Source organism: Aotus nancymaae, unplaced genomic scaffold (genome assembly GCF_030222135.1).
Source record: "Aotus nancymaae isolate 86718 unplaced genomic scaffold, 86718_ANA_hifiasm-v0.15.2.pri h1tg000029l, whole genome shotgun sequence".
Lineage (NCBI taxonomy): Eukaryota > Metazoa > Chordata > Mammalia > Primates > Aotidae > Aotus > Aotus nancymaae.
Genome location: NW_026988442.1, coordinates 12,385,291 through 12,413,197, shown reverse-complemented (window position 1 = coordinate 12,413,197; position 27,907 = coordinate 12,385,291). Strand labels below are relative to the sequence as shown.

At 56.6% G+C, this 27,907-nt stretch overlaps 1 protein-coding gene across 5 annotated transcripts in view; it reads left to right on the top strand.

Moving 5' to 3' along the window:
* Window positions 1-27,907, top strand: part of NOL4L (nucleolar protein 4 like) — a 146,351-nt gene that overhangs the window by 97,537 nt on the left and 20,907 nt on the right. For 2 of the 5 annotated variants that reach the window (XM_064382317.1, XM_064382318.1), the window contains exon 5: window positions 17,318-17,459. In XM_064382317.1, the coding sequence (XP_064238387.1) occupies window positions 17,318-17,459 (142 nt within the window). Of the gene's footprint in view, window positions 1-6,786; window positions 7,002-8,647; window positions 8,730-16,783; window positions 17,028-17,317; window positions 17,460-27,907 lie in introns of those variants that run through there. The other 3 variants (XM_012455204.3, XM_021665745.2, XM_012455203.3) reach the window with 3 other exon arrangements.

The following is a 27,907-nucleotide window of genomic DNA, read 5'->3' as shown; positions in this document are numbered from 1 at the left end:
AGACTGCTTGTGCTCCTTCCAGTCACTGCCCCTGGGGCAGGGTGACCACTGACCTGACTTCTAGTAGCATACATTGATTTTGCCTGTTCTAGAACTTTCTATAAATGGAATTGTACTGCATGTGCTTGTTTACTCACAGGCGTAAGTGTGTGAGAGTCATCTGTGTTACAGCATGCATCCGTAGTTTGTTCCTTTTTATGGCTGAGTAGTATTTCATGGTATAGGGGGACCACAATGTACCCATTGTTCATTGGCGGACAGCTGGGGGGCTGTTGTGAATAGTGCTGCTATGACCAGCCTACCAGTCTCACATGTGTTCTTTCTTCTTTCCTTTCTTTCTTTTCTTTCTGCCTGTCTTTTGAGACAGGGTCATGCTCTGTGGCCCAGGCTGGAGTACAGTGGCACAGTCACAGCTGACTGCAGCCTTGATCTCCTAGGCTCAAGCAATCCTCCCACCTCAGCCTCCAGAGTAGCTGGGACTACTGGTGCATGTCACCATGCACAGCTAAATTCTTTTTGCAGAGACAGGGTCTTGCTGTGTTGCCCAGGCTTATCTTGAACTCCTGATTTCAAGCGATCCTCCCACCTCAGCCTCCCAAAGTGCTGGGATTACGAGTGTAAGCCACCATGCCTGACCTACTATGTGTTCTTTAGGGAACATCTGTGTTCATTTTGTTATGTACACACCTGCAAGTGGAAATGCAGGGTGGGCCTTGGTGTTTTGTCTGAGCCTCTCCAAGGGCACCAGGAAAGAAGGGAGGCAAAAGAGGCAGGGCACACCCCATGAAAGTTACAAAGTGTGGCTGGTGTCTAGGATGGCACGCTTCATTCTGAGCTGTCGAAGACCTCAGAGCTGTGCTGGCAGTGGGCAGGACAGGTGCCTGAGTGAGACAGTGATTCATCCCGACTGTGTGCAACATGACTCTTCTAAGAACCTGTCCCAGCCCTCAGAGCGAATGGCCCAGTTGGGAAAACGAGGTTTAATGCAGGAAACGGGAAGTACCACAAACGTGTCAGTTCAGAGCCAGCTGAGTGGCAGTCTGTCGAGGGATCTTGATTCGGCTGGGGTGGAAGGTGTTGACAGCTCAGGTAGGTGTCCACCTCGTGAATACCCATGCATCCTTCAGTGCCCAACTTAAATGTCACCTCCTCAATGGAGCCCTCCCAGATCTGCTACGTCCTTCTCATACCCTGGGCACTTCCTTCCTGGCAGGTCTCAGGACTGTCAAGTATAAACTGGAATATTCCTCCCGTGACCCTCATGCAGATTAGGGTCCCATGACATCACTTTTTTAACCTCTCTCCCCTCACTGGCCTGGAGGCTCCATGTGATCAACCCTGGGTCTGTATTGTTCATTGCCGTGTCGCCTGCATTTGTCATGGTCCCTGGTGTGTGGTAGGGGCTTTGTACATATTTGTGGAGGGAACACAGGCCTAAAAACATGCGTGGTCAAAGGCATGGAGGGGTCATACACACACACACACACACACACACACACACACACACACACACACACAAAAGAGACAAAGTCTTGCTCTGTCACCCAGGCTGGAGTGCAGTGGCATGATCTCAGCTCACTGCAACCTCCACCTCCCAGATTCAAGAGATTCTCCTGCCTTAGCCTCCCAAGTAGCTGGGACTACAGGCACCCACCACCACGCCCAGCTATTTATATATATATATATATATATATATATATATATATATATATATATGTTTTTTTTTTTTCTTTTTTTGAGACAGAGTCTCACTCTGTTGCATAGGCTGGAGTGCAGTGACATAATCTCAGCTCACTGTATCTTCCCCTTCCCAGGTTCAAGCAATTCTCCTGCCTCAGCCTCCCCAGTAGCTGGGACTACAGGCGCCCACCACCACGCCCAGCTCATTTTTGTGTTTTTAGTAGAGACGGGGTTTCACCATGTTGGCCAGGCTGGTCTCAAACTCATGACCTGAAGTGATCTGCTTACCTCAGCCTCCCAAAGTGCTGGGATTATAGGCGTGAGCCACCGTGCCCAGCCAGAAAACGTATTTTAAAGCCATAATACTGAGACAGGAATAGGTAGATCAATAGAATAAAATAAAAATCCACACATAATAGAAATTTAGTATAAGACAACATTTCCGATTAGTGGATAAAGATGAGTTATTTAAAAGATGGTATTGCCAGGCATGGTGGCTCACACCTGTAATCCCAGCACTTTGGGAGGCCAAGGCTGGTGGATCGCCTGAGGTCAGGAGTTTGAGACCAGCCTGACCAACATGGTGAAACTCCATCTCTACTAAAAATACAAACATTAGCCGGGCATGGTGGTGGGTGCCTATAGTCCCAGTTACTCAGGAGGCTGAGGCAGGAGAATTGCTTGAACCTGGGAGGCAGAGGTTGCAGTGAGCCAAGATCATGCCACTGCACTCTAGCCTGGGTAACAGAGCAAAACTGTCTAAAAAAAAAAATGGTATTCAGGCCAGGTGCTGTGGCTCATGCCTGTAATCCCAGCACTTTGGTAGGCTGAGGCAGGAGGATCACTTGAGCCCAAGAGGTTGATCCTGCAGTGAGCCGAGATCATGCCACTGCACTTCAGTCTGTGTGACAGAGTGAGACCCTGTCTCAAAAATAAAAAATAAAAGATGGTATTGACACAGCTTAGATAGCCATTTAGAAAAAAATAAGCTAGAGCCCCACTTCGATACTTATATTGAGATAAATAACAGATGGAATAAAGATTTAAATATAATGAAGATATAAAGCTTCCAGAAGAAAATATGGGTGAATTACTTTTATAATCTTAGAGTGGAAAAAACTTATGCTTTAACCTGAAACTCTAAAACCCTAAAGGAAAAAAATCAGATAATATAAAAATGTAAAATTTCCTTATGGCTAAAAAAATCTTGTCATAAACTAATTAAAAAGACAACAAAAGGAAAACATATTTTCAAAATACATGACAAAAGATTAATTTTCCTTATTTCCAAAATGTTCTTACAAAAAAAAAAAGGCCAACAATTCAAACAGAGAAATGGGCAAAGGATATGAACAGGTTATTCTCAAAAAAAAAAAGAAAGAAAAGAAAAGAAAATACAAGTGCCCAATAAACACACAGTGCACAGAAACATATACTTACATTTTCAAGTGAAGAGGAGCAAAAGAAAATAACAGACACCATTCCTCCCCCCTCAAATTGACAGAGATAAAAAAGATTGCTAATAGTAAGCAGTGACAAGTATGCAATGAAAGAATGTTGCTAGATATTGCTAGTGGCAGAGTGAACCGGTATAGCATTTAGAGAAAGGGATGTGACCATGAATGTGTAATTGTGAAATATACAATCCTGATGATGATGATAATGCTAAAAGCTACCATCTACCAAGTACTCCCTCTGGGGAAAAGATTAGGATGTCTTTTAGGATCTAGCCTCAGCAGGCACACACCCTCATTTCCACAATACCCCATTGGTTCCACAGCCCTGTGCACTGTGATGGTTCCAGGGTTTGAAACTGGGAAGTGAGGGTCATCATGGGCCATCTTGGAGGCTGGGTACCAGAGTTTGTAATCTCGAAGAGGAAAATTTGGTGCCAAACGCTACATTAAACACATGTTAAACATAGTGGATCTTTGGGAGGCCAAGGTGGGTGGATTGCTTGAATCCAGGAGTTTGAGACCAGCCTGGACAACATGGCCAAACTCCGTCTCTACTGAAAATACAAAAATTAGCTGGGCATGATGGCACGCACCTGTAATCCCAGCTACTTGGGAGGCTGAGACACAAGAATGGCTCGAGCCAGGGAGGTGGAGGATGCAATGAGCCCAGATCGCGCTCGCAGCCACTGCACTCCAGCCTAGGCTACACAGCAAGATGTGGTCAAAAACAAAACAAAACAAACAAAAACATAGTGGATCATGTGTAGACAAGGAAATTGATGCTTAGAAAGGTTTAGGTATGGTGCCCAAAGTCACCCGTCTAGTGTCAGAGCCAGAATTTGAACTAGTCCCATCTGACAACACTCTTTTCATTGGACCTCCTCACTGGTCTCCCTGTCAACCACTTCTGCTCCTTTATTTATTTATTTATTTATTTATTTATTTATTTATTGAGAAAGAGTCTTGCTCTTTTGCCCAGGCTGGAGTGCAGTGGCACTATCTCGGCTCACTGCAACCTCCACCTCCTGGGTGCAAACGATTCTTCTGCCTCAGCCTCCCAAGTAGCTGAGACCACAGGTATGCACCACCACACCCAGCTAATTTAGCATTTTTAGTGGGGACAGGGTTTCACCATGTTTGCCAGGCTGATCTCGAACTCCTGACCTCGTGATCCACCCACCTCTGCCTCCCAAAGTGCTGGGATTATAGGTGTGAGCCACTGTACCTGGCTACTTCTGCTCTTTTATAATCTCATCTCCCCTGGTCTAAAAACATAATGGAGATTGCATCCTCTCCTCACTCCCAGCATAAAGCTCACACACGTCACGGGGGTGTTCAGGAGGTTGCATGCTTGGCTCTGTGTGCCCTCCGACTCTCATCCCTCCCGTCCTCCCTCGGCCCACATTGCTGTAGCCACTTTGGTCACCCTTCCTTTCCTCAGCAGCTTTGTACCAGATGCTCCATCTGCCTGGAAGACAGTGCCCCCAGGTCTTCACCCAGCTGTCAACTTCTGCCCTCTGGGGATTAGGACATCCGGTGGTTTCCTCCTGGGAGAGCTCTTCCCTGCCCACTCAGCCCAAAGCCCACCCTGGCCTCCACCCTCACTCCACCCCCATCCTCTGCCTCTCCCCCACCCTTGTCCCCACCTCACTCCTTCTCTACAGGATCTAACAAGAGTCATGCATTGAGTTTATTTATTATTTCCCTCTCTTATTTTTTTGAGACAGAGTTTTGCTCCTGTCACCCAGGCTGGAGTGCAATGGCATGATCTGGGCTCACTGCAACCTCCACCTCCCAGGTTCAAGCAATTCTCCTGCCTCAGCCTCCCGAGTAGCTGGGATTACAGGTGTGCACCACCATGCCCAGCCAATTTTGTATTTTTAGTAGAGATGGGGTTTCACTGTGTTGGCCAGGCTGGTCTCAAACTTTTGACCTCAGGTGATCCTCCCACCTTGGCCTCCCAAAGTGCTGGGATTACAAGTGTTAACCGCCGTGCCCCACTGTTATTTCATCTCATCATTTAGGACAGTCAATTAGTGACAGTCAATGTTTTGTAAAGTCCAGGATAGTTGCATTGTGGAGTTTCTCCTTCTGGATTTCTTGTCTGCTTGTCTCTTGAGGAGCAGATTCAGGTGAAGCATTTTGGGGGAGTGCACGGCTCAACTGATGCTGTGTTTTCCACTGCCTCCCTTTGGGAGCTGAGCACATCATGTCTGGTGGTCCCACTTTGGAGGCTGCTAAATTTGATCACTTGGTTGGCAAGTGTCTGCCAGTTCGCTCCATTGTGCAGGTACATTTTCTCCTCTGTCATTAATAAGTCATTTATGGGGATAAATCTTTTTTTAATGCTTTGAAATGCTTGAACTGTGTCTGCTCTGGTGACACTAAGATCCTGTTTGTCCTAATAATAAATAGCAAACCGGAGTCCTGTGGCCGGGTCTCCACTTGTGGGACACCTTGCTTCATAAAGGAAGCTGCATCAAAGGGGTTGCTGCTTAAAAAGCCCCATCAGAGCATATGCCAATCATCTGTTTACAAAAGCACCCAGTGTCTTTAGAAGCTGGAGGGGACGTGTGGCAGCATTGCTCCCCTGAAGCAGATGGGAGCAGCTTTCTCTGCCATGGTCTCCCACCAGGCTGGGGCCAGAAGAAGGGACATCACTAGGAGAATTCATGGTCAAGAAACTAGGTCGCTGGATTCCTCCTTGGGACTCATGCTGTGGCCACTTTAAGGAAGGGTGGGGAGTGGCACAAGGACACTGAAAACAACCTACACAAGGTTACTCCAGGAGTGGCAGCTACTGCAAGAATAAGGATCTGGGAGATGTCCGAGGACTTTCAGTGCACACACATGAAAACTCACCTAATTTGCAGTGCTGCTCAACAGCCAGGTTTCTGCAGGGCTCTCAACTGTTTTCTGTGGGTTGAGCAGAGCTGCGCTGTTTTATCTCCAGGATGGTAAATGAGTTCACATTTCATGCCTAGAGAAAATCACTGCTCTGCCCTCCTGGGCGGTACTAGCTCTCTTTTATTAGTCAGAGAAGAGGTGGGTTATCTGGGTTCAATGCCACCTTTGAACTTCAGTTGGATTTGGCTTTATATTTCAAGCTCAGATGTCCACCACTGCTGTGAAATAGTAATTCAGGCCAGGAGAAGTCAAAGGTCTCTGGAAGTGTGGTGGGGAAAGAGGGAAATCCTGAGCCTGAATTATCTCATTTTCAGAGTGAGGATAGACAGTTCCCGTGCTGGAAACACTCACATTTCCTGGATGAACTTAAGAACTATGGCCACTAGTTTGTTCTAAAAATCATGATTGGGCACCAACACGTTTCAATAAATGAAGCCTCCCACCTGCCCCACACCACTGAGGATGAGAGCTAGTAAACCTCGGAGAGTGAATTGGTTTGAAAACATACTTGATTTCAGGAATAAAAGGTGCTAATGAGTAATATGCCTAAACCCTCTTTTAAAAAGAAAGTGTGAGTTTTCTATTGACAGCAGAATCTTTAGCATGTGCGGAAGGAAGCCTACGTGGTGTTAATGTGATGTCTTGTCATCGTTTTATTTTTCTGACGCGTAAATGCCGGGCTCCGAACCTGTGGGGTTGTACTTCCCACTCGCGACTGTAGAGGGAGCCTTGTTTACCACGGATTGTTCACAATGCGAAGCTTTCAGAGGAAGAAAGAAAAAGGCTTTTTACAGAAAAAAAGTTGGAGGGTTAAAGGCAGTCTGTTTCAAAATTGCAAACAATCGCGGTGGCTGTCTCGTTTTCTCTTCTCTGCTGGTTCCACCGTGAATGAATGGTAGCGTAAAGAGTCAGTAGAAATTGCCCTTCCTCTTCGGATGCGACCGAAGGAATCAGGAGGTGGGATCGTTATCGGTTTTTTTGGGGGGGGGTTGGGGGCAATTTCCCCACAGAGTTCCACGAGGTCAGCTCCCCATCTTTTTGGAAGCACAAGGTTTTTTTCGAGGCTCATCTGTTGTAGCGGAGGGTCTGGATTTGGAGGGGTAGGGTGGGAATGGGTCCCCTGACCCATTTTCTCCATCGGGGTCTAATTCTACGGTTTGGGGACGAGCGTGTTGCGTCTCGGGCCGAGTCCGAGGTTGCTCGGAGGTCCAAGGCCCCCACCCCGCGACGCCCGTCCCGCTGCCTCCTGCGCCCGGGGCGGGGGTCCGTCCGCGGGGAGGAGGACCCTGTCTGGGCTCCGTGTGGCCGCCCTCCCCTGCGGTGCGGTCTCCGCGGACAGTGCGTGCCCGGGTCTGGGCTGGAGCGGCGTCCCCGAGATTATCCTATTACTTTACAACTGTGGCTCGCGCGCCGTCAGGACCTGGCCCCGTGTGGGCTGGCGAAGCACAATGACCGGCGGCGGGGGCGGGCGCGCGGGCGCTCGGGGTCGCGGAGATGTTTGGGTCGAACAGGTGAGCGCCGCCCGGACACTCGGGCGCCCGCGGGGGGCGGGGAGGAGGGCGGAGGGGGTGTAAACTAAGTGGTGGGAAAGAGACAAAGGAAGAGTGAAGAGCGAGACGGTGCGGATGGGGGAGGGGGAGGGGCGCGGAGGGGCAGCCGGTGGGCAGCGCGCCGAGGAGCTCGAGCTTGAACTTGATCAAGCACAGGGGGGGGCCCTGCAGTGGGGGTGGGGCGGGGGCACGGCAGAGAGCCGGCCACGTGCCTGGCTTTCCCAGCCCGGTGTCTCGCTCCAGCCGCCCTGGGGAGCCGAGCCCCGGGGCCCGGCAGCCCCGCCCCACAAGTACCCGCGTCCCTGGGGACCCGAGAGAACGCGCCGGGGTCGAGGGCTGCCCAAAGGGCCCGGGCGCCGAGAGTTCCCGAGGGCGCCTGAGTCACTTTCTTTGGGCCAAGTCTCCCTCTCCCGGCCTGACCGCAGACAGCCCGCCGGGTGCCCGCTCCCCTCAGCCCCCACCGGACCCAGAGACCGCGGCCTCCGGGAGCGAGGGGCAGCCACAGTTCCCACCGCCTTCTTTCCGGGCTCAGCCTCCTGCAAGGATCTTCCTCGAAGCGCTTCCCCCTTAAGAGCGCGCTCCCCACCGAAGCGCTCGGCGGCGCGTCCAGCGCGCCCTTATCCCCCACTACCTGGCCCAGCGCCCCCTCCTTTCTCCTCCTCTCCCCCCGCGCCTCTCTCCCTCCTTTCTCCTCTCCCCTCTCCCTGGGTGCCTCCTTTTCCTCTCTCCTCCTCCCCCCGTGCCCACTCCTCCCTCTCACCCGCCCCTCCGCCACCTCCTCCGGCTGCTCCTCCTACTCCCCCTGCCTGCGCCCTCCCTACGCTCCCCTCCCCCCGGCCCCCGCCCCGTGCCCGGTCCCGCCCCCCTCCCCCGCCTCCCCGTGCCGGTGCCCCCTCCCCCTTCCTCCGGGCCGCGGCGCCGCCGCCGCAGCCGCCGTTGCTCGCCTGGGCCCTCCTCCTGGCCACCCCCACCCCCGGGCCGGGCAGTGACGCGCCGCGGCGGTGCCAGCCCCTCTCCCCGGGCGGCCGCGGCAGCAGCAGCAGCAGCAGCAGCTGGAGCTGTGGGGCTGTCACCGCCGCCCGCCCTGCTCACTCGCGGATCCCGACCGCCCATCTCCGCCTCGCCTCCCGCCCAGGTACGGAGTCCGGCCCGGATCCCGGCGACCGGGCCGTTTCCGGGGCCCCGGCCGCCGCCCCCCTTCTCCGGCTGCAGCCGCCGGCCGTTGAGCTGCGGTTAGGGGGACGGGGGGGGCTGGAGGCGGTTCTGGGGAGGGGGGCGCAGGGGGAGCTTCCTGTGCTGGGGCTGAGGAAGGGGGCGCGGGGGAGCGGCTGCGCCCTGGGCGGAGTGGGCTGGGGCGGGGGGCGGGCGAGTGTGGCCGAGTGAGGGGGCGATGAAGGCTGCACTGTGGGGGCCGCGGGGCGCCCGAGAGGTGTGCCTGGCCCGGAGCGCCCGGGGTCGCCAGGCGCACCCCACTCCAGGGTGCGCGCCGCGGGTCCTGGGGGGCGGTGATTGTGCGCGCCGCGGTATTGTGCGACGGCCGCTCGGTGTGCCGCGGGCTCGGCACCGCGTCCCGGAGAGGGAGGCGTTCGTTCGCGGCGGGGTGGGGGCCGGGCTCTGGTTGCCGCGGCCGCCACGAGAAGGGAAGTGGACTGTGTTTGGGGATGCGAGGACGGGAAGCGTTGAGTGGCAGGGAGGGGTTCCCCGGCGCGGAGCGGCGCGGGTAGTTGAGACGCGGTTTGCAGAGTTGAGCCCACTTCGGAAGGCCCGGGTCCCTCCCGAGAGGGGACGGGGTGTCCCTTTCAGGTGCACCGTCTGACCGGAAGCCGCGGGCGTCGGCGGCCCCTGGCGAAGGGGCCTTACTTAATGAGGGGACACTCGGGGCGGGGGCAGCCGGCCGGCTCGAGGGCGTGCGCAGGGGTTAAGTTGGATTTACACCTCCGCCGTCTCTCTCCTCCTTCCACCTAGTCCTCAGGCTGGACACTTTGGCTGGGGAGGAGGGGGGAGTGCAACCCGCATTTTTATTCCAGCCACTCTGGAGCAGAAGTGACCCTGCTCCCACCCGGAGCTGCGTTTCCCGGAGTCCGGCCGCCCCTACCGGGCTGCGCTTCCTGGGGGAAGTTCTCATTAAGCCTCGCTAATTAGCATTATTCCTGTAGCGGGGTTAAGGTTAGACCGTCCTTTTCCTTACGGGAGGCCCACCCCCTCCTCCCCATTCCTTGCTCCCTCCCCTCTCCCCAAGAGCACAAAAGCACAAAAAGAAAGTGTGAAGAGGCTCAGATCAATGGAGAAGCCACAAACCCATTAATTCAAATGGAATCTTTTTTCCCCCTCTAAAACATTGATTTTTCTTTCTGTCTGCTCTGAGGGGAGATGAATAACCTCCTGATTTCACCTGAAATGGTGTTTGGACTCTGTGATTTCCTCCTCTTTCTGAGAAGGATTGTGGCTTGAAATAGATTCTCCCTTGAGATAAAGCCCTACTTATCCCAGAATCAGCTGGCAACCCCAGCCTGCCCCCCGCCCAACTCACACACAGCAAGGGGGGTGTGGGGAGAGGTGTTTGGGGGCCCTCATGATTCTTCTGGGGAAAGCCATCTGTGTGATGGGACTTGGCTCCTTGTCTTGACCCCTGACACCGCAGGATTCTGGATTGAGGTGGTCTGGGGAAAAGGCCCATTTATGGCCCAGGCCCCAGTGGTAGTTTAGCCCCCAGGTAGTAAATTACCCCTTCATTGGAAAGCCATTAGGGTCTAAATGTGTCCTTGAATAATATCAGGCTCCTGTCTAATCCAAGCTCAGGCTGGGCTTGCTTTGTAGAGCAGGATTTTAAGACAGCACCTCTAGAGCTGGGCGACACCACCCCATTCAGTACTTTCCTGCCGCACAGTGGGAAGCAAGCTCACTGCGTAGCCTTCCTCCCAGCTGAGAAGACACCTTTGGGGAACTTCTCCTGCTGTGGCCGCTACCCTGGGGCTCTGTGGAGCTGGACCTGGACCGCCTGGGAGTTGCTCAAGAACTTTTTCTGTGTTGTCTGGGTTCCTTTCTTGGAAGGACAGCCCTGCAGGGGATTAGCTCACAGCGGCTCCCTTCTAGGCTTCCCTTTGGCTGCAAGATCCCTGTCTGCTGAAGCTCCTCTCTCCAGCTTCACTTAAAAAAACAAAACAAAAAAAAAAAAACCGTTAATGGCAGGGTCCGGGGATACCAGCGAGCCCCTCGAGCCCCTCGTGGTGAGGAATGCTGATGGGGAGCAGCCAGGTGCCTTTGCTTAGGAACAAAAGCCTGTTTTCCACTTGATACACAGTGGGAAGGTGTGGGAAATGCTCACTTTCAGCATCCAGGCGTCCATGACAGCAGGAACAACAGAGGACCACATGTAGATGGGAATACGCTTCTGACAGACGCGGTGTGCGTGTGAGTGAGTGTGGGGAGAGACAGCGAGAATGCCTCAAGTGTGGTAGGTGATTGGCTGTGTCTCAGCCCTCCCTGCCTCACATTTCCCAGAAGAGCTGGTGCTTGCATGGCTAGTAAGCAGAGGAGGCCTGTTAGCAGGAAGGAGCGGAATTGTGCAGGGAGTGCTGGAAGGCTGGCCTCCTTCCCTGGTGGCTAGGTGGCTTGGGGACCCCACACCCCCCAGGAGCCGTGGCTCAGACCACCCCCATATTTCGTGTGTGCGGCCCCTTCACAACAAGGATTTGAACCTCTGTTGCTTTAGATTCTGGGGGGCTTTCCATCTTCCATTAATAAGCCATCTGATGAGCTGAAGTGGTTAGGTTGGGGTCACATGCGGTTCAGTACCTTCTTGGCATGCTCAGAAGGCTGTTTGTGTAATGCTGGCTGACATGGAGACAGGGGGGAGCGTCGCCTTGTGTGGAAGAATGTCCAGGGCCTGGAAGGAGCCTGTAGGTGCTTAGAAGGAGGTGCCCACCAGTGAGTTGAGAAGTGACTCCACTCTCACTTTGGGATAGAGCTGGGCAACCGCCTGAGCCTGGTGTTCTTCCCAGTGGGAGCTTTGGCCTCCTGTCGAGCAAGGCTGGGGGCCGTATAGAGAGGGGTCTCTTTCCTGCTGGGCCCAGAAACATTCCTTGTACATCCCTGCCCCCATCCTCTTCTGAAACACACACTCAGGGCTCCTGGTTAGGGCTTATGGCTTACAATTGCACTAAATTCTCAGCAAATCCTCCTCCTCTTCTTTCTCAAGCAAGCCGTAGAGATAGAATTACAGCTCTCAGGAAGAGCCTGGAAAATACTATGTGAGGCACGCCCCAGGATCCCGAGTCCTGGAGGATGCAAATGGCTCAACTTCAGAGGCACCAGGAACCCAGTTCCAGAGAAATTGACCCCAGTTGTAAAATAATCAGGTTACTGATAGCACCTGCCCGTAGTCACAAGCCATGGATACAGGCCTGTTTCCACCGTTTCCCCGCTGGTCTCCCGTTTTCTCCTCCTCCTGGGCTGGGCAGTGGTTGTGCTAGTTACCCTGCAGAAGAGGAAGGGCCTCAGAAGCTGGGTGGAGAGAAACTGAACCTGCCCATGAATTTTGGACTGAAGATAAGAGCAGGGAGGGTCTGGTCAGCTCCTCTCTCCCTCTGCCCAGAGGCAGGGCTCCTAGGTTGGGGTGTGTCCCAGAGGCTGACTGGGCACTACCTGTCTGCCTGCCTAACTCTTAAGTTCCCTTTTCAGAAGAGCATTTGGCTTCGGCTCGATTATCCTGTGACCCATGATGGCTTTGGTGCTGGAATAAATGACTGCTGGGTGGGCAAGGCCTCAGGCTTCAGGGTGTCCAAGGTCAGAGGCTAGAGAAACCAGGGGTAGCTGGCTGGCCAGTCAGATGGGGACTGGGGAGAGGGAACCCAGAAGTAATGGATTGCACACACTTCTCTTTTGTAAATAGAGACAGGGTCTCACTGTGTTGCCCCCAGGAGTCTCGAACTCCTGGCCTTAAGCAGTTTATTCACCTCGGCCTCCCAGAGTGCTGGCATTACAGGTGTGAGCCATCACACCCAGCCCACACTTTTGTTCTCTAACAAAAGTTTTGTTGAAGTTTATTAACAGAAAGGAAGAAATTAGTAGCCCCAATTCCTCTGAGATTTCGGAAGGGACAAGTAAGAAGTGTGCTGTACCCGCCGGGTGAGCCAGTGAGCACCTGGGGTCTCTGAGCAGGTCTGAGACCTTGGCCACTCTCAAACCTGCACCAGTGCCCCCAGCACGTCCCTCGGGACTGGGGTGTATTTTCCCCCTCGGCACAGTCATCGTTGATAGGTTCTGAACTGTGTGTGCTGGTAACTGCCTGTGTGATTAGCCTGCTTCTCCAGCCCTGGCTTAGGGTGTGAGTGAGGGACTGGAGCGACAATTTGCCCATCTGCGGCTGGGGAGCTTACGCCCGTGAACTGGGCTGTGCTGTAACAGGCAGGCTGCAGAGGGGTCTTGTGAAGTCATCTTCTCCAGGTCAGTCCTTGAAAGTGTGAATGTTGAAGGTGTTTGTGTAAGTCTGACCAAAACTTATTTTTGTTTTGTGTGTTTTTTCAGAGACTTGGTTTTTCATTTAAAAAAAAATAGCCACAGCAACCATTTGTGGCAGCTTCTAGCATTTTGGGAGGCCCAGGCAGGCAGATCACTTGAGCCCAGGAGTTCGAGACCAGTCTCTACAAAAAATAAAAAGTTAGCCAGGTCCTGGTGGTATATGCCTGTGGTCCCAGCTCCTCAGGAGGCTGAGGCAGGAGCCCGGGAGGTCAAGGCTGCAGTGAGCCATGATTGCACCACTGTACTCCAACCTGTGTGACAGTAAGAGCCTGTCTTAAAAAAAAGCCAAGCCATAGCAGTCAAGGTGTCAGAATCTTAAAAAGAACCACTTTTCACAAAACTGGGGTTCACGTGGCAGAGCCCTGGAGGCGGGGGAAATCTCCCTAGGGAGCTGGGGAGACAACGACCATCATTAGGTGATGAGGCAATGTGTCCCACAGTTTCTTCCAACTGCACCCACGGTTGGTTCAGAATTTTTGCTGGTCACTTTTCCTAGCTAACAAGGCCTGGGGTGAAGGAAGCCTGCCTTAGTTAACTATGTCCCTAGCACAATGCCAGCACATAGTAGATGCTCAATAAGTGTGTATCAACTCATTGAAGAAAGTGAGCGTGTGTGTGTGAGAGACAGCGAGAGTGTGTGTGTGTAGGAGATAGAGAGAGAGAGAATATATAGCCTCATCGCCCATGAGTTCCCTCTGGGCCTCATCTTGAGACACTTGGTCGTTAAGGAATCTGGTTCCTCCCATTGAACGGAGGAAATGTGGTGAGGTGGCCCGTGGTGCGGTGACACTGTGATACAGACTCTGAGCACAGACTGCCTGGGTCCACACACCAGCTGTGCTGCTGGCTTCATGCCCCTGGGCAGTTGGGGCAGGCTGGGTGGGCCTCCCAGGGGCAGTTATCAGAGCTGGGGCTAGGCCTGATGTGGGTGCCTATGCAGGAGGGCCTTGGGAGGAAATCTCATAAAACTCTTAGCCTGAAGCCCCGAGCCTGGGGGTACTGGATGCTCCTTGTAATCAGGTGATTTTGATGCCAGGTAAGGCACAGCCCACGTTTTCCCAGTGGGACCCATCAAGGAAGCAAGGGGTGGAGGGGGCATTTGGCGGAACAGTTCATTGATGTGAGCCGGAGAAGTGCTGGCTGTGTGGGGTGGCTGGCAGCTGCAGGTAGGAGACGTTTCGGGGCAGCAGGCCACCACCAGCCCACCAGCCTGCATCCCGGTCTCATGTGCCCTCCATTCAAGAACTGTGTGCAGTGGGACCAGAGTCCTTAATTGTCAAATTAATGCAGCGTCCTCATTAAACACCAACACCACGCCAGGCAATTCAGTCGGTTGCAAGTCTCACTGCCTTGTGTGGTATTCAGAGAACATACAGTCTGGTCCCCACTGTTGGAAGGACCTAAGGTTTTCTAGGGAAAGACAGGGCAGAGATCCACAAGACAGCAACAGCTGGATACAGCTTGGAACTGGGATTGTGGCTCACAGCAGCAGTGTGGGTTCTAGGCGAGGACCAGCTTGGTTAGGAGGGCGTGTCCAGTCCTTGGCGATTGCACAGATCTGGCTCTGCCTTGTGTTAGCTTGTGACCTTGGGCAAGCGCCTTAACCTCGTGGAGCCTCGGTTTCCTCATCTGTGGAACGGGGCTGGTAACTGTACCTACCTGGTGGGCCTGTAGTGAGGGTGAAATGCCATAAGCCCAGGGGAGCACTGGGCCCCTGAGAAACTTTGCCTTCTGTTGTTACGGTTTTGAACTTGGCTGAGTGAGGCCAGAGTGTGCGAGCAGTCCCTGACGCTCCAGCCCTGTGTATTGAGCGGAGTTCAAGAGCCTTTCTCCGAGCTGGAGACAGGCACGGACGGCCCTGCCAGGGTTACGTGGACTGTGGGAGGGGACATGTGGCTCCTCTGCCCCTGTGTGCCTGCCCTCGCCTACTCACAGCAGCCTCCTCGCCGCTCCTCAGACTCGGCAACTTGTGCCCTGCTTGTTGCTACCTGTGCCTGAAACGTGCATGGAGCCGCACAGGCCTCACAGGCTCCCCGCCTCACTCCTCTGCTCCAGTGCTTCTGACCCTCGGGATCTTGGGCTGCCCTGGCAAACAGGTCCCTCTGCCCTGTCGCCCCGCTTCCGTGTGCTTTGCAGCCCTCGTCGCTGCCGCCAACCGTCAGTGTTTTTCTGCTCATTGTCCATCTCCCTCGTGGATGGTGAGTGCCAGGCAGGCCAGGAGTGCATCTGATCCACAGCCGAGCATCCCAGCACCTAGAGGGGAGCTTGGCCCGTAGCAGGTGCTCAGTAAATACCTGTTGAATGGATGGATGGGGAGTTTGGAGTAGGTGGCACTTCCAGAGGTTACTAGCATGCTCTGTCTTTGAAGTCATGAGCATTTGAACAATACCCAGGAGTCTTCCTCCTTCAGCTGTGACTTCAGGTCAAACTCTGAGCATGGCACCCCCTGGGCAGCCAGGAAGTAGCAAGGGGCCCATGCAAGATGCCCTGTTCCTCGTTCCCGGAGCCCGCATGGCAGGATCAGCTGGGAAGATGGGGAGCCAGTTGTCCCTTGCAGCCTTGCTCAGGGCTCCAAGGAACCTTGTCCAACCTGCCAGCCTTTCTTCTCCAGCCCCCTCCTCTCCTTCTATACAGTTAGCACAGGGGAGAGTTTTGTTGTCCCTTTGTACCCTTTGTGCAGAGAGAGGCTTTTGAACGTGTGTGTGTGTGTGTGTGTGTGTGTGTGTGTGTGACCGTGATCCTCTGGGTGTGTGAGTTTTCACGAAGAAGGGCTGTGCTGTGGGTGGAGGTGCTTGTGTTCATGGAGCAGGCAGCCCGTGAGAGGAAGGCAGAGCCAGTGTGTGTGCCTGTGTGTGGGGAGAGGACGCCAGAGGACACGTGGGCTCTGTCCATCCCCCGAGGCCCAGGGTGTGCCGCGTGGGGACCATGGGCGTCACAGCCCAGCTCCTGTCCTCTGGATTCTGCAGAGGGTCCACACTGGTGCTACACAGAAGCTATTAAATTCCAGGAAACTCCCTACCAGCCAGCCAGTGGGGGAGGGAGTGGAGGCGAATCCACGCTGCTCCCTAGCACTTGGAGCAGATGTGTCTGCCTCAGGGACAGCAGCCTAGAAAAGTTCCAACCAAAGTGTGTCTGCTCACTATAAAAGAGGCATCTGTGAGGAGACCCCGGAGGGAGGCTTGGGGGGTGCTCTGCCAGAGGTCCTCACTGGGGGCCCACAGAGGCCATTGTGTCTTGCTGGGGGGAGGCCAGAACTCCGGGTGTGGGAGCTGCTGGGTCATCTTTCTTGGTTTTACAGCCAGCTCCCAGGCACAGTTGCTTGCTGCTCCTGAAAGGCTGGGCTGGGAGGAGGTGGGGGCCCTTCCCGCTGGAGGGCTGGGTTGAAGGGGCCCCGCCCCGGGGGTTCCCGGATGACTGGCCAAGGGCTGGCTGAAGCCAGCAGCGAGGGGAGAGGAGGCAGGCGTGGTCCTCTCTAGCAGGCCATCCGGCTGTTTGGAAGGCCCTGGCGGCCCCCCAGGCCCTTGAGCTGAACCCCTTTTGCGGTCTGGTCCGAACCCTGGCCCGCCCCACCCCACCCCCCTTCCTTCTCTGCACTTCTGGGGCTGGCCCTTTCAGCCCTGGAAGCTGCCCAAGAGCATATCTTTGAAGCACAGCAAAGGTTAGGAAGGAGGAAGACAGAAATGTCCTCTGGGCTGGGGGAGTGGGAGAAAGGAATTCCATGCATGCTTCATGGGAGTCAGGGCGCTGGGCCTGCTGGGGGCACTCAGCTCAGCCTCAGTGCCCGGTGGCCAGCATGTCCTGCCACCTGCCTCTTGCCACCCGGTCCTGTGCAGAGTGAGCCCTGGACCCTGGGCTGGGAGCCGGGAGCGGCAGCCCTTGTTTACAGCGCCGGTTTCAACCTTGGCTCACAAGGGTAAGAACCAGGCCCTGCCATCCGCCCCTGCAGGATGCGAGACCTCGTAATTGTCTTCAATTACAGACAGTGCCGGCCCTCAGCCTTGGTTTCCGACAGGAACCAGAGCCAGGGCCACTTCCACCGGGCCGGGGGAGTACCCCTCAGCCCTCACTTCAAGGTTTGAGGGCTCCTTGCGGCCTTCGGGGCACTCCCAAATGCCCACTGGCCCTGGGGTCCACCCACAAGGCTGCCTCAGGCTGATGAGAGCCCGTTCCTGCTGAACGCCCGCCTTCTTTGTCCCTGCTCAGGATGAGACTTCTGTGAGCAGCGAGGATTTTGATATGAGCGAGTCCACATGGATGTCAGCTGACCCGCACCTGGCCTCCAGCCTGAGCCCCAGCCAGGACGAGAGGATGCGGAGCCCGCAGAACCTCCACAGTCAAGAGGACGGTGAGTGCCCCTTGGTAACGGTTGGGGAGGGGCTGTGCCTGGCCCCCTGCTCCCAGTTGTCCTCAGGTGAGAGGTGTGGACACACTCCAGGGTGGTGGAATCTGGGCCAAGGCCTTGGGGTGGCCCAGGCCCCAGCTGGCAGCTGCCCTGTGTTCTCAGCATCTCCGAGGGCCCCACTGCCCCAGCCCCTGGCTCCTTCCTCCCAAAGATGACAGAGAGAGCCCATGGGACTGGCAGCCTGTGGGGCAGGGGATCTGTCTGGTTGCCAGGATGCCATGGGTTTCTGCGATGTGGGTTTCGGAGTTACCAGGGGCGGGCCTGGGAAGGTTCACCGTGTACCTCACACAGAGCAGTTCTGCTGCCCAGCAAGGGAAACTAGAGCTGTGTTTCTGCAGCCGCATGTGAGGCTATAGCCTGGGTCACCTGGTGACCAGGCAGTGCAGCTGTCCACATGCGTCCCAGCCCCTTGGGATGCGATGCAGCTGGCTGGGGAGCTGTCTGGATTCTTCCCTAGCCCTAGCCCCCCAAGCCCGGGGCCTGCCAGGCAGCCTGCTCCGGCCTCCCTTGGAATAGAGATCTCAGGGTTTGGAGAGTTAGGGTCAGGAGTCAGACCCCAGAAATCCGCCCAGGCTCCACGTGGACTCCCCCAGGTGGTTGGTCTCTGGGTCCCTGGCATCTGCCCTGGTGTGCCAGGGTCGCCAGGTGGCCCTGTGAGCACAGCACTCCTGGCACTGCCTTTGTTTCCGAGGAGGAGATGGTTGGGGGCAGGGGATGCGTGAGCTGGGCGCTTGAGAACTGGGGTGTAGGAGCCGGAGCTGGCAATTAGGAGGGGTTGAAGGTCGAGGCCTGGAATGTGGGAGGGAGGTGCGGGTTAAAAAGGGGTGTAATGTTAACTCTGTGAAACGGGTCAGCCTTAAAGAGTAAATAAGGGGTAGGAGCCTTGCCGTTTGGGTCAAAGTTCGTCTCCATGGCAGAACCTGTGCGCCTGCCTCCCCATGGCCCTCTTAGGCCTGAATCCAGCTTTGTCTGGGAGGAGACCCAGTCTGGAGGCAGCTGGAGGTGTCTGGGCCAGGGGCTGGGGAGCCCAGGGAGTGGCTGTGTGAGGAGTGGGGTGCGAGGCTGCCAGCAAAGAAAAGGCTTTTGTGCCTGATGCCTCGTGAGGTCGGCGCGACCCCCTCGTGCTGCCAGCCTCCCAGGCCAGTGCTGCCTTCCAGCGTTCCCATGGGGGCGGGGACCCGGTGGGGGTGGCCACGTGCTCTGGGGGGCTCTGGGGCTAGGACAAGCGCAGCAGCTGACCTCCCGCCTCCAGGGAGCCAGTTGAGGCCGCTCCCAAGCCACACTGAGGGCCGTTTCTGCAGAGGTCAGCCAGGGCCGTGGGCTGTGCCCCACTAAGAAGGGTCTGGGACAGTTGTTCAGAAACCCAGAGCAGTGGGGCTGGCAGGGCCAGGGTCCCCCTACTCATTCCTGAGCAGATGTCGTGCTAATATTCCTCACGTCCACCCTTTGGGGAGGACTGGAGATTTGGAGATGTCCTGGGGAGGTCTGGAGATTTGGAGGCCATCAGGATCAGGTAGCAGACTGCAGCATTTCTGTGGGGTCCATGGGGCTCCCTCAGCACCCGCTGCCTGGAGGCTAGCTGGCCATGAAGACAAGGCTGAGAGATGCAGGGAGGCTGGTGGGGTCCGTAGGTCCCCAGAGCCCAGTGCGGGTCTGCCTGGGGGTAGTCACACACCACCTTCCGTTCCTGGTGGCCACCAGAGCTGGGACGGGGAAGATGGTGCTGACCGTGATGCCTGGGCCTCACTCTCCACTCCGAGGCTGTGTCATGGGGTTATGGGCTATCCCCTGGCCAGCTGAGACCCCAGGCAGGGCATAGGCCCTGGGAAGGCCCAGGCAGCTGGCCTGGCCTCTGCTGCCCCTTTTGGGCCCATGGGCCTGTTGGTATCTGTCCAGAGCAGTGGATTTCTGGCCTGGAGTCCTGGGCCATCTTCCAGCCCCCATGTCGACACACAGCCAGCCCCTCTTGAAGGCGCTCGTGGTGCAGGCATGAGGTGAGGTCCAGCTCCCATGAGTAAGTCAAGGGGAGCCCATCAGGGCACTCTCAGGCCCATTATTGATGCGGGACTGGGTGGGGACAGCTCAAGCAGGGGCACCCGCCCTAACCCTCTGTGCACGCTCCACTCCCCGCCCGAGGGTCTCCGTCGCAGAAGCTTCCCAACCTCACTCATGCCCAGGTGGGCTTAGTGTGTGGGCTGTGGCCCTCAGTCCTCCATGGGCATCTGAGGCCTGCTGTGAGGTCAGTCTTGGTCTCTGCCCTGCCCCTGTGACTCGGTTGTGAACCTGACCCATTGTCAGTGCCCGCTGAATGTCTGTTATCCCCAAATGAACAAGCATTTACTGGGACCTACCCAAACACACCATTGCAGAGCAGATGTAGCTCCACCTCTGATGGGGTATAAGCTGGCTTGTTTGCTTCTGGGGACATCCTTCCCATCCAAGCACCTAGGCCTTTTTTCTTTGCCGGAAGTGTGGGGGCTCCCAAGGCTGTGCCGATCACACACCTGTGTTAGTCTGTTTGGTGTTGCCATAAAGAAATACCTGAGGCTGTGTAATGTATAAAGAAAAGAGGTTTATTTGGTTCACAGTTCCACAGGCTGTATAGTCATGACACTAGCATCTGCTTGGCTCCTGGGGAGGCCTCAGGAAGCTTACAGTCATGGCAGAAGGTGAAGGGGGAGCAGGCACGTCTCATGGTGAGAGAGAGAGAGAGAGAGAGAGAGTGTGTGTGTGTGTGTGTGTGTGTGTGTGTGAGAGTGAGTGGGGGGGGAAGAGATACCAGGCTCTTTTAAACAACCAGCTTTCCTGTGAACTCATAGTGAGAACTCACTCTATACAGCACCGAGCCACTCATGAGGAATCTGCCCCTCATGACCCAGATGCCTCCCACCAGGCCCACCTTCAACCCTGGAGGTCACATTTCAACATGAGATTCGCAGGGGGCCCACATCCCAGCCCTATCAGTACCCCATCCCTGCTGACGAGCGACACAGCTGGGAGTGATTTCAGGAGCTAGGCAGTTGGCACCTGTGGATTAGTTGGGGCCCTTCTTTTTTTTTTTTTTTTTTTTTTTTTTGAGACAGAGTCTCACTCTGTCACCCAGGCTGGAGTGCAGTGGCACGATTTTGGCTCACTGCAACTGCCTCCCAGCTCCAAGCAATTCTCTGCCTCAGCCTCCTGAGTAGGTGGGATTACAGGCACCCACCACCACACCTGGCTAATTTTTGTATTTTAGTAGAGACGAGGTTTCACCATCGTGGCCAGGCTGGTCTTGAACTCCTGACCTTGTGATCCACCCACCTCGGCCTCCAAAAGTGCTGGGATCGCAGGCATGAGCCACCGAGCCCGGCAGGACCCTTCTTTAAAAATTTGCACAAAGGCAGATGAAGGCTGAGTGGCAGAGCATTCCCGTGGCTGAGACCGCTGAGCCTGAGAGTGAGTTGCGAGCTTGCCCGTTCTCACTCCTCGAGGAGCTTGTCTCTGAGGTTCTTTCTACCAAGGTGAGTATCTGCTTTTCCTGAAACACAGTTAGGCGTCTGCCCCCAACCCTCCACTGCCTGCCCTGCGAGTCTTGCTCTCCCAGACCTCTTTTCAGCAGTTCCCTACAATCTGAAGTCCTGGGATGCGCCTGGGTCCCTGCGATCACAGCCACTAATGCTTGGCAGGGAACGCCACTCACAGCACCCTCATCTCATGGGGAGGAAACTGGATCAGGGAGAGACTTTGGGCAATTCAGCCAGAGTGGGGAGCTGCCAGCGCTTCTCCTCTCTCACCTTTGCCAGGTGTAGGGGTCATGTGTGAGGCTCCCCAGAAGATGGGCTGGGGAGCTAGGGAACCAAAGGAGGCCCTCCCCAGACATTTGGGGTGCTCCCTCCTTGGGACCCAGGGCAGTGTGGGCCAGCTCCTGCCACAGTTTCCTGCCCAGGTACAGGCCAGGTCCCCTGCAGACCCTCGGCTAAGCCCTGGCTGAGGCTTGGGCTTTCTTTGGGTCTGAACATGTGGAGGGAGGATGCCTGGGAGAGGCCAACTCTAGGCTTTGTCCGGAGACACTGTGGTCTGAATCTTGAGGCCAAATAGCACATCCATCTGAAATGATGCCCCCACCCGTGGGATGATCTGTTTGATAACAGTCTCCTCCCCGAGCACTGTAAGCACCCTGAGAGCCAGCCAGCACCCAGCACAGGGCCTGGCACCACACAGGTGCTGGGGCAGTGTTTGCTGAATGAATGAGTGGACGAAATGAATGAAGGTGCGCAGAGGCAGGTGAGCCAGCGCGCCTCCTGCAGGCCAGGGCTGGCCCCAGGTCCTGACCCGGCAGGCGGGCCGCTTCTTCCGTTTCCCCTGGATGTGCTTCAGCAGGCCTTTCACTCTGCCCCTTCCTGAGCGGAAAATGTGAGGCCCGCCTGGCCTCCAGAAGGGATGCATGGGGGCAGGGAGCGGACATTACTCACCTCCTGGCAGACAGGAAGCCAGCGCCAGGGGAGAGCAGGGTCTGCTCGCTGGGCCTGCTTCCGCCTTCCACAGGGTAGGCAGTCGGGGGATTGCTGAGCAAGAGTCGTATGGAGCCCTGGGGCAGGTCAGGGCCTGGTGTGTGCGCCTCTCAGATGAGGCTGCTCCTCCAGAGCTGCCCTCCATGCAGGCTTCCCGCCGCACACCAGGAGGTCTGGGGCTCCCGCATGGTACACCTGAGGCTGGACGAAGGCACTGAGGGTCCTTTGGCTCTTCCAGGTTCTTGGTTGCTTTAGTCACACCAGCACTGGGCATTGTGACATGCAGGGGTGATGAGCCCTGTCTCCACTTCCCTGGAGGGGTATAGGGTTTGGTTGAAGCCAGACAGGCACAGAGTGTGGGACCCCTGCGGGCTGTCAGCTTGCTGAGGGCAGGAGCTGCATCTTTGTAGAAATGTTCCTTATTGCCGGGTGTGGTGGCTCACGCCTGTAATCCCAGCACTTTGGGAGGTCAAGGTGGGCGGATCATGAGGTTAGGAGTTCAAGACCAGCCTGGCCAACATGGTGAAACCCTGTCTCTACTAAAAATACTAAAATTAGCCAGGCGTGGTGGTGGGCACCTGTAATCCCAGCTACTCGGGAAGCTGAGGCAGGAGACTCGCTTGAACCTGGGAGGTGGAGGTTGCAGTGAGCTGAGACCGCACCACTGCACTCCAGCTTGGGCAATAGAGCAAGACTTCGTCTCAAAAAAAAAAAGGAGGAAAGAAATGTCCCTTAGTTCTCCCCTTTTATCAGAAGTGTTATGATTATTGTAGAAACATTAGAAAAATAAAGGAGGAAAAAAGAAAATGAGAAATAATGATGTTGGGGCCTTTTTTTCTCAGACTTTTCTGTGTATCTAAGTAGCCCGAGCCTGGTTTTCTTTTCAATGAGGTGGGCGTTGGTGCAGTGTGGGTGCCACTTTTCTTCTCACATGAAGTCACTGACCTCCGTGACACTGATGTGGGCCAGCCGCAGTTTGAAGGTTGTCCAGTCAGCCCAGTGACTGGGGCCCATTCCTGAGCACACTGTGTGCCCGGCCCTGAACTCCGAGAGCCCAGAGCTGTACATGCGCCATTCCACAGGGCAAGAAATGTCATCTCCCAGGGGAAGTCACTTGCCTGGACCACGGGGACTGGGTCTCTCCAGAGCCAGTGTTTTGGCCACTGCTGTGGAAGGACACTCGCGTGCCTGTTTTTCATTGAGTCCCCGTTTTTCATTGCTGGAAGTGGTGCCACAGGGTACACCCTCAGGGCTGGCCCCGTGTGGCCCGAGTCTCCTGTTCTGGGCTTTATCCCCAGGCCCTAGCACTGAATAGGTGCTCAACCAGCTGCCACTGAGTCACTCTTGGCAGGGAATGGAGGATCAGGGAAAGGGCCTGGGAAGCCGGGCAGAGGCGTGGCAGCAGGGGACTGGGAAGTGAGGAGGTGCCCAATGCCAGGGTTGAGGGTTTCCAAAAGCTCCAGCCTGGAGAGAAGGGCAGGGGAGCCACAGCCAGGCTCTCTGGAGAGGGTCTAGCATGGAAAGGTTCTGGGCGGATGGAGGGTCGGCCCCTCTGTGGCGTCCTGTGTGCAGGTCCCAGGCGCTGCGTCACTTCCCTGCAGTGCGGTCCTGAGCTAGCTGCCCCTGTCTCTGGGCCTCAGCTCCACTCTGTGACACAGTCTGGGGGCTGCAGCCCCTTACCCTGGCATGCCCTCGGGAGCTCTGAGAAGCTCTGAGAAGACCAAGGCTTCCTGCCTCCTGGCCCTGCTGCCCTTGGGAAGAGCCCTCCGCCACCCAGAAATGCAAACTGGGCAGCAGGGCGGGCCCCTGGGGAGCAGGTGTGTGGCCCCTGCACCCTGGGCTCCAGATTTACAGCTGCACTGCTGGCCTCTCCTCCCTGGCCCGGCCCCTCCCCTGGTGCCTCTTCCCTGGCCTCCGAGGGGTCTGGAGGGAAGCGTGGGGGCACACGGAGTTCAGATCCTGCTCACCTCCCCTCCTCACTGGGCAGCCTTGGGCAGGTGCCATCCCCTTGCCAGGCTGAGGGTGATCATCTTGCCCCACCTTGCCAGGCAGTTGAGGGACCAGATGTGGACAGCACAGAGGTCCTTCAGGGACCAGGCTGGGACTGGATGTGGAGGGTCCTCCTCCCCTAGATTCTCTGAGCCCCACACTCTACCCCCTTGGTCGAGTCCTGCCTTCTCATCCAGCCTGGTCTCTCATCCTCTCCACCACGGAGCCCTGTGGGACCCTGAGCACAACCTACCTCATAGATACCCTCAGCGGCATACCGCCCCTGCCCTCAGCCCCCGACCACCGCCCAGGTCGTGCTTCTTTGGAAAGGGAGCTGGGCTGGGGGGTCCTTGATGTCGACCAGACTCAGGCACAGCTTGTCCAGCATCCCCTGAGTCCCTGTTCCTCCCTCCCCACCCACATGTGCCAGGGCCTGTCCAGGGACCCCAAGTTCCCTAAGATCCTGCCTCTCATCTGGCACCCCCCTGACCCATCCAAGGTGCTCACATCGACGGGCAGCTAAGCAGGCAGCAGGGAGGGAGTGCTGCCATCCATGGAGAAGCTGCCACGGCAGCAGTGTGCCTCCAGGGTACTGCTACTCAGGGTACCGTGGGGGTGTCCCCAGCAAGGGGTGAAGCCAGCGGTTGGTGGGGAAGGAACTAGTGGGAGTGGCGGCCAGGCCACGCAGGCTTGGAGATGGTCACCCTTGTTACCCTAGTGCCATGTCCCCTCAGGTGAGGCCCACCCTCCACTGGCCCCATCCCTGGGTCACAGCAGCTCTCTCCAGGGGCCACAGAACTCTGGCCTGCTGACCCCCCTGCACCCAACGCTTCTGGCCAGACATCTGCCCTGGGCACTACCACATGGTGGGAGTCGTGGCCACTGTGCCAGCCTCCCTGGCCTGGCCTCTGAAAGGCATTTCCTGTCATGGGCTTTTAAGCCAAGCCTTCTCCCCAGCACCTGCTCATCATGGCCCCCATTGCCCTGATCCTACTTCTCACAGGTGAGGCCGGAACCCAGGCCTGGGCCTCATTCTCTGGGTGCAGGTCCCACCCACCCCTACCCCAGGAGCAAGAGCAGTTTGCTCCTCCTCAAGGCTCCAAACACCTACACCAGATGAGAAGGCGGTGGCCTCCTGGCCTCCCCTCCCCCAGGAGCAGAGAGCTGGGGCCCAAGCCTTCCAGGGATTGGCTGTGGGCCACACTGGCAGTCCCGGGTCACAGGAAAGTGTCCATCATCAGCTGGGCCGCAGGCGGCACAGACAATGCCGGGCTGTGCTGGGCCCTGGCCTGCCGAGGGGTGAGAGAGACCGAGAGACAGCACCGAGAGATCCCTTTATCCAGGAGTGGCCAGGGCCTGCACAGCCCTGGCCTTGTCCAGGGTGCTGGGGCCTTGGGCCCTCAGAGGCCTGGGGAGCTGAGGTTTACCTACAGAGAAAGTGGGGAGGTGGGCCGGGCACAGTGGCTCACACATGTAATCCCAGCACTTGGGGAGGCTGAGGCAGGCAGATCACTTGAGGTCAGAAGTTCGTGACTAGCCTGGCCAACATGACAAAGCCCCACCTCTACAAAAAATATAAAAATTAGCTGGGCGTGGTGGCAAGCGCCTGTAATCCCAGCTACTCAGGAGGCTGAGGCAGGAGAATCACCTGAACCTGGGAGGCGGAGGTTGCAGTGAGACGAGATCGTACCACTGCACTCCAGCCTGGGTGACAGAGTGACTCCATCTCAAAAAAAAGGGCAGAGGTGAAGGTGAGTCTGGGCCTGTGGGGATCAGTGCCCCTGCCCTCACCGCCCACCAGCCCAGGACACACACAGCTCCTCCTTCAGGCTCGTCTGTCAGGGCGGGCCCTCCTGAGGCACCTCCGCTGGGAGCCTGTCCAAGGGTGACTTTCCCAGGAACCAGGAAGTGACTGGGCCACGTTGGCGTCATCACCCCGACCTAAGGACTGCAGTGTGCTCAACCCAGACTGGCTTCCGGGAGGGCTGAAGGAGGGCTTGCAGGGGCTTTCAGGCCAGGACCCCGCCCCGTGAATCATTCACACACGGTGGCCCGGAGTAGTTCTGTTTGCCGTGACACACACGGGGGCTGTGTGTGTCTCGGCTCGATCTTTGCACACTGAATTAGTGTTTATTTCTCACCGCCTGTGCTTGGCCTGGAGGTCAGAGCCAGGGAGGACACCCACACCCAGGCAGTTCATCCTGGGAGCACTCCCCTGGGGCATCAATGGCCAGTAGGTATTAGGGGAGGGGCTCTAGGAAGTGGGGCAGTCTGGGTAGCAGGGGTAGGGAATTGTCCCACAGTACAGATGGGCAAACCAAGGCTGGCCTTGGAGGCTTCCAGAATGCCTGAGAGCACTGGGTGGTGCTTCAGGGCTGTATGGGTGCTGCCGCTCACTCCGGGTGATAGGCCAGTGACTTCCCCCTGGAGCCTCTGGTTCCTCCCTGATGTCTGCCGCAGAGGGTGGTTGTGCAAATCAGGCATGATGAGTTACCCACCGCCTGACACTCGGGACCTGATGTGTCATTGGTGTCCGCCTCCCCTCCACTGAAGGTGGCGTCTGTCTCCAGGGCCCCACCACTTGAGCCATCTGTCCCAAGGTCTAAACATCATCTACAGCTTGGGCGCCTCTCTAGGGGCCAGGACTCCCAGGGTCTCTGCAGAGAGAAATGATTTCAGATCGAGGGAAAATCTAGGTCTGCGATGTCTACTGCAGTCGCTGAGGACAGCTCTGAGCCTCGGAAGAGGCTAGTGCAGGCAGGTGTGCAGTACACGCCGCGTCTCAGCGGCTCCCGTAACACGGCATCGACTGTTTGTTGAAATGGCACTATTTTTGATATATTGGGTTAAATAGATTACTAAAATTAATTTCACTCGTTTCTCTATTACTTTTTAAAAATATGGGTACTAGGGCACTGAAAATCTCACATGTGGCTCACGCTCTGTTTCTGTGGGACAGCGCTGCTCCTGCCTGTGAGAGCCTAGTTTGGCACCTGCCTAAGGAAAGAGGGACCAGAGTTTGAGCAGGAATGCCCGCTGCCTGGGAACTGAGGGGCACATGGAGAGGGGATGCATGCTGTGGGGATAGAGGCACTGGTGTCCCAGGGCTGCACATGAGAGGGCAAGTGTGGCACCCAGATGGGGGGCACGAGCTCCCTGCCCCACGGCTAGGGCCAGGCCAGGCTGTGTGAACCACAGGGACAGAGCAAGGAGGTCAGGAGGGCAGCTGTACAGGTAGCCAGGGCCTGAGGGCCACGTGGAGAATGCAGATGCCCTGTGTGGCCCCCTCACCTGGGATGGTGGGGTCCTAGTGTCCCCCATTTGACCCCTGTGCCCCTCCTGCCTTTCCGGAGGACAAGTTGGGCAGCCCGCCCCGAGCCTGGTGCTCCTTGGAACTATGCATCATGTAAACACGGCCCTGGCGCTGGCCTTTGTCAAAGCAGGCAGGGGGCCAGCCCTGGGGAGGTGTGCGCCTCAAATTCACAGCAGAGTCAGCACCCCCAGACCTCAGCCCAGAGCCCTGCTGCTCCTGCCTCCCTGGCCATGGTGGGTCTTGGCTCCAGCAGTCTCCCGCCCCCTCCTCCGCCATCGCCCTGTTATGTGTGAATTATTAATGCCCCTCCCGTCCCCCGCCTGGCTGCTGCTATGACAGAGTTTCACAGAGGTGTCGCTGCCTCCAGCAGCCACACCTCTGGCCACAGAAGGCATTCTGCACGCGGCCTGCTGGCTTTGGGTGGCCATGTGCCTGGCCTGTGGTCCCAGGGATGGTGGGCCTTCCCACCCTCTGAGCCTAGCCTGGGAGCTGGCGGGAGTTGCCCACCGGGAGAGGGTGCCACTGGCTGGGGGCCCCAGAGCACGGTGTGGCGATTGGTGGTTCACACAGAGCTGGGCTTGTGCGGGCTGCGGGGCACT